Source organism: Neophocaena asiaeorientalis, unplaced genomic scaffold (assembly GCF_003031525.2).
Source record: "Neophocaena asiaeorientalis asiaeorientalis breed wild unplaced genomic scaffold, Neophocaena_asiaeorientalis_V1.1 scaffold7, whole genome shotgun sequence".
Taxonomy (NCBI): Eukaryota; Metazoa; Chordata; class Mammalia; order Artiodactyla; family Phocoenidae; genus Neophocaena; species Neophocaena asiaeorientalis.
Genome location: NW_020185337.1, coordinates 24,483,597 through 24,499,410, shown reverse-complemented (window position 1 = coordinate 24,499,410; position 15,814 = coordinate 24,483,597). Strand labels below are relative to the sequence as shown.

Sequence of the window (15,814 nt, the reverse complement as noted above, 5' to 3'; positions counted from 1 at the left end):
CACATGCCACGGAGGAACTAAGCCCGTGCGCCACAACTACTGAGCCCGCACTCTAGAGCCCGCAAGCCACAACTACTGAGCCTGCATGCCACAACTACGGAAGCCCACGCACCTAGAGCCCGTGCTCCGCAACAAGAGAAGCCACCACAATGAGAAGCCGGCACACCGCAATGAAGAGTAGTCCCCGCTCGCCGCAACTAGAGAAAGCCCGTGCACACAGCAACGAAGACCCAACACGGCCAAAAATAAATAACTAAATTTTTAAAAATTGCTAATATTTAATCATGTTTTTAAAACTGCAGGAATTAAAACATTTCCCTTTGGGTTCCCACAGATTCTTGGGTATACCTTTGTTTCAGTACTTTGAAGAAAGGGACATTATTGATTTTTGCGCTTCAACTCGTAACTCTGTAGGTACTCAATTATTGAATGGTTCCAAATTCAATATTTTTGGTTTTGAGGCCTTCACACATTAAGGTAGAGAACTACTTTGATCCCTTTCAAAGAATTCCTTTTTTTTTTCCCCGCTTGGTGTACCACACACACATACAAATCCACAGGTTTTTTTTTAAAAAATCTTAATATTAATTATTTCTTATATAAAATTAAACCAAAGGAATAAGATAAGAATTTTCTGAATTGACTAAAGCTTCTGGTGTCTGTAAGTTGATTATTTAACTTTTCTTTGTGTTACATTGACTAGAAAAAAGTTTTTTTGAATGTCTAATATTTTTCATAAACAGGAATATTTCTTTCCTAACAAAGTAAGATAGATCACATTAATGTATTATTCAGACAGATTCTTCCAAGCCGTGTAGAATAAAGCTGTCCTGTTTCTCCCTTCCACACTGCTTCTCTCCATACGTCCTGGGAACTATCTCAGTACTCATTCCACGCTCTGAATTCTTGGCTGACATAATCCCTGTAACTCTGTATGCTTCCTGGGGCATCATCAGGGTTTATGTTGACCTGCTGTAGTCAAATGCTTCCATTTTATATTTATTATTTTTTTAAAGATTGGTGATACAAATTCTCTATTTTTTTTAATTGCTGTAGTCCTCCAGTGTAATACATGATAGAATAGAAGCTATCACGAAACCAGTGATAACCATTATTGAGTCTTTGAGAGTTTTAAAAATACTTGGATGTTGTCTGGTTAAGTGTTTATTTTTAATTTTTCAACTGAGCCTGGAGAATTATATACATTTACTATTACTCTATCTTCTCTGTCTCCTTTATTATTTATCCTTATATGTGATACACAGATATTTTCTATTCTCTTGTATCTTTTAATGTTAATCACTACTCACATATCACAAATTGACTTCATGACCCACTAATGGAGTAGGAAACTGCGAGAGAGCAAGACAGATGTCCATGCAGGCACTTCACACCATTGCTGCAATATTAGTGGATACGTTTTATACTTCATATTCACATGCTTCATATTCTCCTATCGTGTGTGGTGGTAATTTGACTTTTATTACTGTCTAAACATGTTAAATTTAGAACATTTCTGACAGTTAATTTCTGGTCTCATATTTTTCTTAAGAGCATGCATCTCTGCTTGTCCAAGGAAATTTAGCTCTTACTAGGAGAGGAAAAAAATGAAATGTGTGTTCTAATACCTACAGCTAGTATTTTAATACCTTACAGTGAGGGGTGTGGGGTGTGATAGCCGAAGAGAACAGAGGCTGGTTGGTAACAGCAGAACTAACGGGGATGTGCCAGCCAGAGGACCATAATTTGTTCATTTGCCTTTATGTTTCATGTCAAAAAGCCAGTGCACTTGTAAAACACTGAGTCCCACCTCCCGCAGTTAGTAGGTGTGGGTCATCTTGCGGTGCTATTCAGAATTGCCTTATAGCTGCCCTCAGGCGTAAACATATTTTATGACAGGACACAAACACATCTTCTCATTCCAGAAATGAAAGTTTCGCTCACCAGAACTTATTCTTTCTGTAACTGATGTACTTTGATACTCTCGCTCCTACTCTTTTAAAAATGCTGGTTGCAACAGTAAATTGATGTCCTGACCCATCGGTCTGGATCAAATTGAAGAGCGCTGTCTTGTTGGACAGAATCCCTGGGTACCACGTACCACTGTTATTCTTTCTGATTACCAGAGCCACCCCCGTAATGAAAAGTCTTGTACAGGAGGGATGACGTAGGGTCTAAGCAGAACAGACGTTACCACGCTGGACCAGAAAACACCACCTAGTCTGACCTTGTGGAAAAGTAATGTTTTCACAGAACATATCTTTATATTATACATTGTTTTTGCAATTAACAGACTATATCCAACAACATAAAACTTGTCACTAAATCCTAATAGACAGCAGGAATGAGCACAGGGACAGTGTCGTTATGTGTAGACAAGAAAAATGTAGTAGAATTTTTACTTAGCCAAAAGTTTGAACAATACCGTGAATATAATAATAATGGTAATAACAGCAGTTCCCATGTATTGCGTATCTACTCTCTGCTAAGGACTTTATCATCTTCATTCCTTTTGATCCTCAGAACTGTCCAGTGAAGGTGGGTATTATCTTATTCTTTTCCAAATGAGAGAAACACGCCTTAAGGAAATGAGTCATCTTCCCCAAAGTAATTCAGCTAGTAAGTGTTCACAGGCTGGCACACGCCCTGTGGTCTTTATCACCACCTGTGATGTCCAGCCTGAGCGTGGAGACACACAGTCCTGAATCGTGTCACTGCCACTTCCTAATTGTATGCCTTTGAGCCACACGGTTTCCTCCCTGTGAAATGAAAAAGAAACCGTGCATCGCTTACAGCCGTGGTGAGGAGTGAGGAAAGAACTTAGTAAGGAGTTCTTACCAAGAAGAAGCTGTTTGTCCACAGCATTGCCCATAGGAAGAGTGAGCAAACTTTGTTTTCGTCAATCTGTGGGATCAGAGATAATATATCCATTTTCATTCGCCTTTATCATATAATGTTGTAAACTTGTTAATGGATAACTTTTTATGGATTTGTCTGACCCACAGAAAATATTCCCTGGTTTCTAAATCCTGGAGTATCTTTAGAGTGAAGGTGGTGGTTTCTGCTGTGTGTTTCGGGCATCCACTCGCCCCAGAGGCACCGGAATGGACCTACTGACTTTTCTAGAGAATTGTCAGAGCTCTGTTTCATTTCAGCTTATCATTTCATCCCTTAATAAGCCTTAATAAGATCACAGCTCATTTTCAATAGAAATTCCCCGTTTGAAGTTTATTAATTTCTTCATTCCCACTGGAAGTTGAATTGCACTGTGTCCTGTTGCTCCTGAATCAACAAGGAAATGTCACCATTTCCACAGTGACAGAATTCTTCGTGTACCTGCAAGAAATTCAGCGTGTGCTGAAGATAATTTAAAGTCTTTGTACTGTTCACCAGGCAGAATTGTAGGACATTTAAAAAGAAAGAGCCATAGAGCATTCTTTCTGAATGCTTGTTTTGGGAAATAGTTGTCATTTTTTCACACGCCTTCTGCTTTTCAGAACAACTCCTTGAATTCATGCACCAGCTGCCGGCTTTTGCCAACATGACGATGTCGGTGAGGCGGGAGCTCTGTGCTGTGATGGTGTTTGCAGTGGTGGAAAGAGCCGGGACCATCGTGTTAAACAACGGTGAAGAGGTTAGGAAATGTTTCTGCCACTTATAACGTCTCTATGTGAGCCTCACTCGATGCAGCAAATGAACAAAAACCCCGTTCTTCTTCTCTCCTCCTTACAAACCATGGGCAGCAATAAGTTTCAATCATTCGGGAATTATGATGCACTCGTTGTGTCAGAGTCTTCCAAGTTCATTATTTTATTTTCTATTATTTGCAGTATTCCAGACGATACTCGTAGAAACATTTTTGACATTTTAACTTTTCAGATTTTGCAACTTAAACGTTCATAATATTATGCCTCTTGTCAGAACACAATGCTGTTCTTATCAAGGCTGTGGTGATCATTTTATCTTGTTTACATGTGTTTTGGGGAACAGAAGACACTTTTTCCCTCGTGTCGTTTAAGAGAGGAAGAGCTAGAGTCATTAGGAGAGCGGAGTGCCGTGCAGGCACCTGGAAACCCGTGGGTCCGTGGCTGTGCTTTAGTTCTCGTTCTGTGAACTTGGCCAACGGTCAGCTGTACTTGGGTTATTTGTTCCCTCTTTAAAAAATAAAAGATGTAAATCATTTTTAGGGACCGTTCCAGCATTTACAGCTTCACGATCATGATGTTATATTTTCTGCTTTGTTTTCATTTTTTGGAACTAGCTGGACTCCTGGTCAGTGATTCTGAATGGTTCTGTGGAAGTGACTTACCCAGATGGAAAAGCAGAAATACTATGTATGGGAAATAGTTTCGGTGTCTCTCCTACTATGGACAAGGAATACATGAAAGGAGTGATGAGGACAAAGGTGGATGACTGCCAGGTATAAACTGTCATTATTCTGTGCTTAATATAAAGAACTTACGTATGCAGTTGAGGTAAGATTTTTCAGCCTGTATAAACAGGTCATCTTTTAGATTTATAAAGAAGATTTTAAAGTAGAACTATGACTTTTAGTGTTATCACACTCCAGGAAATTAAAAACAAATCTCCCTTAAAGTTACTTGGGCTCCACAGAGCTAAGCATTCTGTAAATGTGTTCTATTAAAAAACAGGTGTTCTATAAATACAGTATTTTTAATTTCCATCAATAATAATTTATAGTCTAGTCAACAAAAAATACGGAAGTAAAAATGCCCATGATGAAAAGAAATTAAATGTAGGTTAGTAAAGGTGCTGTGATACAGTTACACAGTATTTTTATTTAAATACATGGAAGATACGGAATTGATTTTAGAAATCATGAAAATTAATCATGGTATGAATCAGTAGAAACACTTGATAGTAAAGAAATGATTGCTAATAAAAAGAACAATGTCAGAATTGATATTATGTTAATATTCATTATTTAAAAGCATTTAATAAAAGAATAGAGAGAATGTTGAGACCAAATGTGAAATTTAATTAGATCGATCTAACAGGTAACCTCTATATTAGTGTAAAAAAAAATTTAAGATGCTTTTATCATTATTAAGTATTTATAATTTATGTCTTAAAAAATTGTCCTTGAAAGATAAAATATTTTAATATAAATAAACCAAAAGAGTTGACTTAGACTAATTAATGTTAAGTGGTCCTTGTATTTATTAGTCTACAGTCTAAAATACGTCATCTGAATATAGTTTATGCTAAAAGAACATCATTGAATTTTTATAATGTCTGATAAATATAAAATAGTGCTCATTTAAATTTTCATTTCAAGTGTTTTACTTACTAAAAAGAAAAATGACCATGGCTATAAATAAAATCATCTTACTTAGAGAATAATTTTGCTAAATAATTCCTCCAGTGAGCACCATAGAGAGAGGGAAAAAAAAAGGCTATAAATTCAGTTTTTGAATATGTAATGCCAGAAGAGCTTTCTTAATATAGCCAGCTCTCAATTATTTGGCAAAATGGAGGAAAACAGAATGGTACATAAATCTCAAAGTCTATATTTGGCCTCAAAATGTTAAAAGGGGTCATATGTGATATTTCAGCTTTAGAATTATATTCCAAAAAAAATAAAGCCAAACTGAGTCAAAACGAACTGGAAAATTGTTAAAGGTTTCTGTCCTCTTGTTGCTTCACAGTCTCTCCTTGGGCCCTTCTGCAAGTCAGGATCACTAGAGCATCTGGGTCCGTTTCTGTCCTTAAAGGGCGAGTAAAAGCTGTTTTATTTCTGAGGATTCCGCTACTACATTAGCGCCTCATAATTGGCCAACCCCTTTTGTTAGAAATTTTGTAATCTTGGGACTGAAGTGATGTAGGAGGCATAGAAATGTCTCAGAATAATTGATAAAAATATTATGAGTTAATATTCCAAGAGTGCTGAAGTAATGTCAGATGTAGCAGGTAACATTAAATATTTACCCGGGAGTCCTGGGAAAGGAGGAGGAGGTAGATGTAAGGAAGAGAGTTCATCTCTCTGCTGGATGAGGAATCAGCGGAAACTCCAGAGTGACAGTCATCAAGGTAGACGCCAAGAGAAAACTCTAATGGAACACGAAAACTCTGATTGAGGTAGTGTTAGGCTCCTATGGTTCCTGATACGAGACTCCCGGATGTACAAAGGGGGTCAAGGGTGTAGTGTCTGCCAGACAGAGTCCTTCTCGCTCTGCAGGCCTCTCCACACGTTGTAAAAGGAACGTGAAATCAGGGGTTCAAGAATCACCCTTGTGATTCCCAGCCATCTCAGGCCCTGCGTTCCCCCCCCTCCATATTAGAACAGGCATGGAGAATGAATTTAGATATTTTAATGCAAATGCTTGTTTGCATTAAATTATGTAGCATTTTAGCGTATTTCTGCTAAAATGTCATTTATTTGTCAGGAAGTGCGCGTGCCACATCCTCCTCTTGTTGGGAGAACTAAACAGTGAGAATCACATTTTTGTCCATAACGTGATCTCCACAAGGGTGTCATTGTACTGAGCACGTTGTAGGCAATCAGAGGTTACTGAATGAAATGAACGAAAGTGGTGTTCCCTTTACCAAGAGGAAGCAACCTTGGCTAGGTTTGGCCCTCATTTCCTTACAGTTCAGTGGGTTCCCAAAATACATCTTGGGTAGTGTGGTATAGAGTCGAGCCCAAGTTCAGCCTGAGGACACGGCATGAGTGGATTCAGTTTGACATTTATTTCTGTCTGTTTGGGGCCCGTGATGTGCTCAGTGCTCAGCACTGCTTAGCCCTGCTCCCTTCTGTGTGCCTCTCTTCCCATTCTCTTTTTCTTTTTCTTTTTCTCTCTTTTTTTTGGGGGGGGGGAGCACACCACTCGGCATGTGGGATCTTAGTTCCCCAACCAGGGATTGAACCTGCCCCCCCTGCAGTGGAAGCACGGAGTCTTAATCACTGGACCACCAGGGAAGTCCCCTCCTCTTCCCATTCTTGTCCCCTGTTGGGTTTGAAGGACAAGGGCAGGGCCAGGCATAGATGTCCTTTGGTACCAGGTGATCGGTTTTCCATTCCCCATCCACGCCTTTTCCTTTTGTTTTTCCCTCTTCCTGTCCCTCTTTTTCTTTCCCGCTCTTCTACTTCTGTCTCCCCTTCCTCTCTCCACCACCTACATCTAGGGCCTGCCAGTGACACCCAGGCATGGCCTCGCCCTGCCCTGCACCCTTCAGCGGGGAGGGAACACTTGGATGCCTGTGTGAACAATTAGGTATGAACTCCCTTGCAGATGCAAAGTACCAGTTTAAACAGATCTAATGTCTTAAGGTAAATCTGTTAGACTCGTGTTTTCTTGAGACCATGAGAGCTAGTGATGCTTTGAATTTTAGCAGTAGTTTTGGAGGAGAAAGCAATTGCATGGATATAGTGAGAGCTGACTGTTTTGTATGTTGATAAAAGTTTAACTTTACTTCATTCTTTTATCATTTTTAATATTTTTACTAAATAAAAGTTGTGAGGTCATGTGCCCAAAAGAAAATTATCCTGGGACGTAAGAAATGAAATGAAATCATTGCCCTTTTATAGATGAAATCTTGCTTGAATTTTTATTTCATATCAGAGTGCCAAGATCATACAGGACTTTCACCTGTGAACACCTGTCTGAAAGTATAAAACCTCACTAAAACAATTATGTGTATAACTCACAAATTTTCAACTGGTTTCATCATACCAATTAAAAATTATATTTTTCCTATAAATTTCATGTTATACCTAAAAACTTCTTAAAGCAAAAATAAATTTGCTAATAAAAAATAAATGTTTTCTTGTAAAAGTTACTTCTTTTGAGATATCAGTTCTGTATGGCCATATTAGAAATTCAGTTTGGGCGTCTTTCTTTTTTCCTTTTTGGATGGTATTTCAGTTTGCTGCAGAAGAAATGCCAAGGATGTCTGTCTAGACACTAAGAATTTCAAATCAAACTTATTCTAATTTCTTTAAGTCCTTAGTCAAGAAGATTAATTTTAGTACATTTCTCTTCAGAAAGCATTTTCTTTTTATCTCTCTACTTACTTGTTTTAACTCAGGGATACATTTCTTTTTTAGGAGATAAATGATATAATTATGTTCCCTAAAATTGAGTATAAGAAAGAACACCTAAAATTATTTGGAGACCTGGGGAACAATTTTGCTACCGTGTAAAAAGAAAAAAGTTTAAAATATGTTTGAGGCAAGAAACTAAGGACCATAGATTTTAAACATACACACACCTGTGGTCAGTGTTAAGGATATGCGTCTGTAGGGGGTTTTTTGGCATTAAAAAAATTTTATTAAACTATCCATAATTGCTTACAACAAAAGCCTATGCTTTTCGAATTTTAACTTGTTGATTCTAAACTCTTAATAGAAAAGTTAGTGAGATGATATCAATCAACTTGACGGAAGAAACCTAATATCATAGTATGCTCGTTCTTGAGTGTGAACTGCTGCTGCTACTTCTGTAAAAAAGCTTTACTGAGTGTGCAGAAAGTATGGAGAATACAGAAAAGTATATCAAACAATGAAAGTCACTTGTAAATGGCATTGCTCAGAAATAATCATTATTAGCCTTTTGTTATGCCAAGATTCTGATATGCATGTATAATTTTTTTAAATTAGCAAGCACGTACTTATGAGACATTGGTTACATTAGCATGCCAAATGCACAGCTGTGTCCTCATCTGTACAGCAGGGATAATAGTAGTACCTTCCTCATGGGCTAGTTGGGAGGATAAAGTGAGAAAGTTCCTATAAAGCTGCTACAATATCATGATGATAATAATAATGTCATCGTTGTCATTAAAATCATTATTACAATATTTGGTTTTAAATTTTTTTAAAAAAATTAATGTGTTATCATGAATATTGAGCCGGAAGTCTAAACGTCCTATGAAAATATGATATTAGATGCCTATAGCATCTTTTATCTTACGTACATTATAATTTAACCATTCCCTCTTTTCATCTTTTCACCTTAAAGGAGAAAATGTCCATCCTTTCTTCATTCCTAACAGATTTTTAAAATGAGAATAAATTATTCAAAATTCAGAGAAAACAGTAATTTTTATTTACGAATCTACTGTTGCTTTCTCACAGGCCTCTGGCTAATCTGTGTAACAAGTGATTTCTAGAATTCATTCATAACTTTCTTTAAAACTACTAAGAAATGTAATTAAACGGTTTGCCCTGAGCCCTGAAATTTTTTATCTTTGGGGTCGTGGAGGAGTAATTGCTTGAAGTGCATATTTTTGTTAACTTTTTCTTTAAAAGAGCAAGGATTAACCTTCATACCAGTTATGAGGAATAATGATTTGAGCTTAACAAGTATGTGGCTTGTTTTGTGGACCTTTTTTGAACAGACTTTCTAAAATGATTTCTTTTATCAATTATAATTAGCAAATTTGTTATATCTACTGCTTGGGTATCTTTGAATTTTGATATCTTTTATTAAGTTCATCTTTATTTTTAAATTGCTGCTCTGAAAGTCTTCAAATTTTTAAAGCCCACTAAATGATAATTATGTTTTAATATCTGTTTTTTAAATAAAAAAATTTATTGAGCACATACTGTATATCTAGCACAGTTCAGGAGTTTTACCTGGATTATCTCACTCAGCCTCCACAAGGATCCTATGAGGCTGGTGCTCTTATGACCATCTCCCCTTTTCAGATGGTAAAATGAGGCCCACCGAGTGATTGTCCCAGGATCCCACAGTGAGAGGTAGTAAAGCTGGGGTTTGAATCAGTTCACCTGACCCTAGAAGTCACAGGCAGGAAGGGTTGGGGCAGGTAAGAGAATTTCTTCTGACAAGCAATTTTATGGTGATTTTATTAGCACGCTCGGATTTCCTAAGCACCAGAGAGTCCCAGGTTTGTACCTGCCCACTGATAGTACAGCAAAAAATCACAATCTAAAAAAAGTCGTGGTCACTTAGCTCAGTCCCCTGGATTCAGGTTGCACATTACAATTCTTAAACTAGAAAGACCACCCAGCAGCTACCCTGATGGAGTGGATTACAATCCATCATTAACATCATTCTATTCTGAACTCTTTTCATAGTCTTCCCTTCTGCTAGGGCCATAATTCTAACAGATACATAAACGACCACGTATAGACTCTTCAGAGCTTTTTTGCTGCTCTGCCCACAGTTGTGTGTGCTCTTTTTTTTTTTTTTAATTTTTATTGGAGTATACTTGATTTACAATGTTGTGTTAGTTTACAGTGTCCAGCAAAGTGATTCAGTTATACATGTACATATAGCCAATCTTTTTTTTTTTCCCTTTTTAATATCTATCCTGAGAGTCCACTCTCCTCCCCCAGTGTTTTCTAAGTGTCACAGCTTGGGGGATGGGAGTGGTGAGAAAGAACTATTCTAATTTTATCTTCTGATATTTTTCATTGTTAGGATTTTTAATATAAACTACATATAAATATTCTAAAAATGAAACTTTTCTTGACCAAGGAGGAAATACATTAAAAAGTAGAGAAGTCCGATTAAGGTTCATTACTGCCCTCATTTAGAAAGTATGGGAGAGACATGGGAAAATGTCAGTGTTAAATAATTAAAACACTGAATCATTAGCGCTGCTATAGGTCTCTCGCAAGCACTTTATCATTAGCATGTGACTTACATTTTATTCCAGTTTGTCTGCATAGCCCAGCAAGATTACTGCCGTATCCTCAACCAAGTAGAAAAGAACATGCAAAAAGTTGAAGAGGAAGGAGAGATCGTCATGGTGAAGGAGCACCGAGAGCTCGATCGAACGGGAACAAGGAAGGGGCACATCGTCATCAAGGTGAGACAAACACACCTCTGCCCCGTGGCAGGAGGGTTTAGGTAGTACCCGTTAGGACGGTGTAAGATGCCCCCACTCCGTTTTTAGGCGTAACTTCTCTTAAATGTTAGCAATTGTTAAAAATCTTTATCTTTCCTGAAGAACAGCAGTCTTAGTCATTATTGTGTATGTTACTGTCCAGTTCATCTTAGGCTGAAGGTTTGAAATCAAGGTACCATATAGTTGCCATTCATGCGGGATGCTGGTGACGCCTTTGATTTGTTGCAGGGCACCTCAGAAAGATTAACGATGCATTTGGTGGAAGAGCATTCGGTGGTGGATCCGACGTTTATAGAGGACTTCCTGTTGACCTATAGGACTTTCCTCTGCAGCCCGATGGAAGTGGGCAAAAAGTTGTTGGAGTGGTTTAATGACCCGAGCCTCAGGGATAAGGTTGGAAGTTGCGTTTTAGTTTCCTTTCAACTATGAAACATTCAGATACAAAGTTAAAGAGACTTTAATATATATTTGTCATGCCACTTATGTTCAAAATATTTTGACGGGATAAGAGAATGTACTTCTTAAGCCAAAAGAAAAACAAGGTGATACACATAGCAGTTCTTGTTATAGATTTCTAAGTTCAGCCCTAGAATTTTCTTGTTGTTGTAAAGCCTTGCCTCTTGGGCTTGCAATTTATTTATTTGTTTGTTTACTTATTGGGCCGCGCCATGTGGCATGTGGGATCTCAGTTCCCCGACCAGGGATCAAACCCACGCCCCCTGCATTGGAAGTGCGGAGTCTTAACCACTGGACTGCCAGGGAAGTCCCTAGAAATTTTTTTCTTTTTAACGCAAAGGCTGATACATAGGCCAGCAAATGTTTCAGCAGGTATTCTGTGAGAATCCTTCCCTATGTGGATGTATTTTTGATGTATTTGTAGGAGGAGGTGAGTTCCGTGTCCTTCTCCTCCGCCATCTTGATTCCCTTCCCCCCAGGAAATGTTTATAAACTTTAGTTCCGTTGCAAATTCTGTTAAAACGCAGCCCTCAGCCACCTGGGTTCCATGGGAATCTGCATCCTCTGGTTCAGCGGACGGCCAGCGTACACCACATAAAAGTTAGTTTTCCAGTTGGCACCCGAGCAGCGTCCCCTCAGAACCATCGCGGGCAGGTAGGCCCCAGGCATGTAATTCTGGGCAAACCCTCTTCAGCAGCTCTTGAGTCAAGCTCTTTTTCAAGGCCAGAGTGGGTGATAAAGTACCTAGTCTTGTGAGGTTTGAGAGTTACTCATGGCCTGTACTCGTTTCTCCTTCCACGTGACGGCCTGGTTTCCATGAGGCCGACTTGGGAGAGTCAGGGCGTACAAATCCAGAACTGGGCACTAGCAGCAAAGGGCCCCCGGCTCCAGGGCTTCCCTGGTGGCGCAGTGGTTGGGAGTCCGCCTGCCGATGCAGGGGACACGGGTTCGTGCCCCGGTCCGGGAAGATCCCACATGCCACGGAGCGGCTGGGCCCGTGAGCCGCGGTCGCTGAGCCTGTGCGTCCGGAGCCTGTGCTCCGCAACGGGAGAGGCCACAACAGTGAGAGGCCCGCGTACTGGAAAAAAAAAAAAAAAAAAAAAAGGCCTCCAGCTCCAGTGTTGGCCCTGCCGCTGACTCGCCCGTGGCCCTGGAGCAATCGTTTGGACAGTAATGCTCCTCATCTCATAATCTGAGGGTCACAGGCATAGAAGACCTCAGCCGAGGTCCTTAGCCTTAGCATTGCCTCTGTCATTTACCTTCTGTGTCATCTCACCCTCCTGCTACTCGTCTCTTTACTTGTAAAACGGTAATCAGCCTCCTTCTGGGCTTGCTGTGAAGGTGGATGACCGTGTAGGCCTGGCTCCCAGCAGCCTCTTAGTGCATCTTAAAGCTGTTGTGGTGGCGGTTGGTAGTATTCAGTTTATGATTTATGAATCTCGTTTTTCTAACCTGGAATGTGGCTAGTCGACTTCTAAGTTGGCTTCTCAGCTACAAACTTTTAATGTTATGAAAAGGTCAGGTGTTCAGGATATAGTTTCAGGGGAGATGGTCATCTGGGTTTCCTAAACTTGAAAAATGGGCGTTAGTGGAAATAAATGACAAAAAATTAATATAAATATCAAGAGTTGACTCCTGAGTGATTAGTCAGGTTATATACTATAATTTGTCACAGCCTACTGACTATAAGCAGTATTTTAACTGCAGTTTGAAGATTAACTGTCTACTGTCGACTCTGTTTCTTCACTGCTAGAATGGCATGCTTAATTTTCCCACTTTAAGAGGTTAGTTAACGCTTGAAAACAGTGCTATGGAAAATTTCTTTGATCTTGTTATTCAAGATTTAGAACATTGAACTCATATAAAATAAAACAGGTACTTTTAAAGTTGCAGTTATACTCACTTCATATAGTAAAATTTTACTGAGAATTAGATGTTGTTATAAATATTAAGGATGCCCTTAGAACATAACAGGTAAAGTTGTCGTCCTCATGGAACTTATAGTCTAATGAAAGTCACACAGTTCTTGCTGATACAAAGCTAATCCTCCATAGCTGTGAGTGTGTGTCTTGTTCTGTATAAAGCTCAGTGTAGGGCTCAGTGAAAACATGTGTGCAGGGTAAGAAAAGGCTACTCATTTTCCCTGCACAATTGTAGATGTTAAAGTTTCTGTCTTCTTTTGTATTATTTTGATTTTATTATAGTTTTTGTTGTGACCTATTTCAAATATATTTTGAGATGAAGCAAGATAAAAGTTAGTTACCATCCTTCACAGATTCAAAACCCTTCTCGGTCAAACAGCGTAAAGTCCACATTCAAAGTATTACTGTATATTTTTAGAAGGTCATTCTCTTATGAATGAAATCTGAGAGTTTTATTGTTACCTTTCTTGCTCATTGTTATTAGGTAAATTGTTTGTTGGATAACTTTTTTGAAATGACTGTAATCGTCAATTTTTAGCGCTAGAAAGAAGAAAACCGATTAAAAATAATTGATTTTGCAGGTTACGCGGGTAGTATTATTGTGGGTGAATAATCACTTCAATGACTTCGAAGGGGATCCTGCGATGACTCGATTTCTAGAAGAATTTGAAAATAATCTGGAAAGAGAGGTAATATTGGGGATTTTTAAAAAAATAGACCATCAGCTTTAAGTTCATCTTATTCAGCCCATCTTTGAAACCACTCTTTTTGCACTCTTGCAGAAAATGGGTGGACATCTAAGGCTATTAAATATTGCTTGTGCTGCTAAAGCAAAAAGAAGATTGCTGACACTCACAAAACCATCCCGAGAAGCGCCCTTGCCTTTCATCTTACTTGGAGGCTCAGAGAAGGGATTTGGAATCTTTGTCGACAGTGTAGATTCAAGTAGCAAAGCAACCGAGGCAGGCTTGAAACGAGGGGACCAGGTATGGTATTTCTGAATGCAAGCATAAGGGTAAATGCTGGTGTCTTCTTCTCCTTCAGTCAATTGGGAAACGGAAAATAATTTTATAACTTTATTTTTAGATATTAGAAGTAAATGGTCAAAACTTTGAAAATATTCAGCTGTCAAAAGCCATGGAAATTCTTAGAAATAACACACACTTATCTATCACTGTGAAAACCAATTTATTTGGTAAGTGGTTTACATTTTTGCGTACTTTCATTTTCCTCCTTTTCTTTGGTCTTTTTTTTTTAGCATTTAGGTCTTAATCATGAAAAAAGTCATGTTTATCATTCAAACATCATAAGAATTGAAAATTTATAGTGAAATGCATAGATACAGAATTAATTATGTAAATGTATAATTAGATCTGAATCAAAAGCTACTTACTTGAGGACCATAACATTATTTTTATCGATGTTTTTATTGATAAATATTTTAAATATCTATACATTTAAAGAGTGTACTATTTTAACTTAATCTGAGTAGAAGTGACAGAAGACATACAAAAACAGATTCTTGGTGTCATTTGTTCATTGGAGTAGTGTTTTCTACAAGATTACCATTTTGGTAGCTGCAGTCTGTACTTAGATAATATTTCCAAGTTCTACAATCGCCTTTGAATTGTTCAGATTTCTTACAATGGGTGTTTTGCGGTGTTTGTTTCCTTTTTAGTGTTTAAAGAACTTCTAACAAGATTGTCAGAAGAGAAGAGAAATGGTGCCCCTCACCTCCCTAAAATTGGAGACATCAAAAAGGCCAGTCGCTACTCCATTCCAGATCTCGCTGTAGACGTAGAACAGGTGATAGGACTTGAAAAAGTAAATAAGAAAAGTAAAGCCAATACTGTTGGGGGAAGGAACAAGCTAAAAAAGATACTGGACAAGACTCGGATTAGTATCTTGCCACAAAAACCATATAAGTAAGTGTCTGTATAAGTTTTCTGTACATTATGTTATTGTGTTAAAATGACATGCAAAGGTGGTGATGTAACTAGTGTTTGCACATGAGTGTAAAAAATGTTTTCAAGCTTTTATGGCTGAGCTATCTTAGAAGCGATATTGAACAACTAAGTTTGTTTTAATCCCATTTTTGCCACTTACTTGCCCACTCCGATCTTCATTGAAATATTTTGTTTCTCATTTGGACTTTTAAAAGGCAAGAATGTGTGTTTGCTCCTGTCTCCGCCATGGTGTGGCGTCATTTCTGCTCCTGTTTCTTTGTTTCTGGGTGTCTCCTCCACCATCAGCATCTGCTGTGTGCCAGTCAGGTCATGGCTGCTCCCTGTTGGTTCCATTCACGCTTGCCATTCTCTTGTTTCCTCTCTCTCCTGTTTTCAGTTATTTAACTGTTGCCAAGACATCACCAACCAAGCACAGAATTCCTTTCCTTCCTCCCAGTGGGCTCTGCAGTCAGAATGTCAGGTGTATTCTTGAATCTCTTCTTAGCTGTTTACTTAACGCCAGGAGCTCATACCAGACAAAATTGCAGGTGTCGCACTTTTTTAGCTTTGCTTGTCTGCTTGCTTTTGTTTTCATTTTAGCTCCTTCTGGGTCTGTGGGTGTTCTATAAAACCCAGTTACCGGCCTCTTCCTCT

The 15,814-nt window shown here is 38.5% G+C and overlaps 1 protein-coding gene across 1 annotated transcript in view; it reads left to right on the top strand.

Moving 5' to 3' along the window:
- RAPGEF2 (Rap guanine nucleotide exchange factor 2) overlaps window positions 1–15,814 on the top strand; it is a 273,439-nt gene that overhangs the window by 203,154 nt on the left and 54,471 nt on the right. Inside the window, exons 10-17 of the mRNA XM_024736074.1 lie at window positions 3,498–3,634; window positions 4,262–4,420; window positions 10,645–10,797; window positions 11,065–11,229; window positions 13,796–13,903; window positions 13,997–14,200; window positions 14,301–14,409; window positions 14,893–15,139. Of these exons, the coding sequence (XP_024591842.1) occupies window positions 3,498–3,634; window positions 4,262–4,420; window positions 10,645–10,797; window positions 11,065–11,229; window positions 13,796–13,903; window positions 13,997–14,200; window positions 14,301–14,409; window positions 14,893–15,139 (1,282 nt within the window). The remainder of the gene's footprint in view (window positions 1–3,497; window positions 3,635–4,261; window positions 4,421–10,644; window positions 10,798–11,064; window positions 11,230–13,795; window positions 13,904–13,996; window positions 14,201–14,300; window positions 14,410–14,892; window positions 15,140–15,814) is intronic.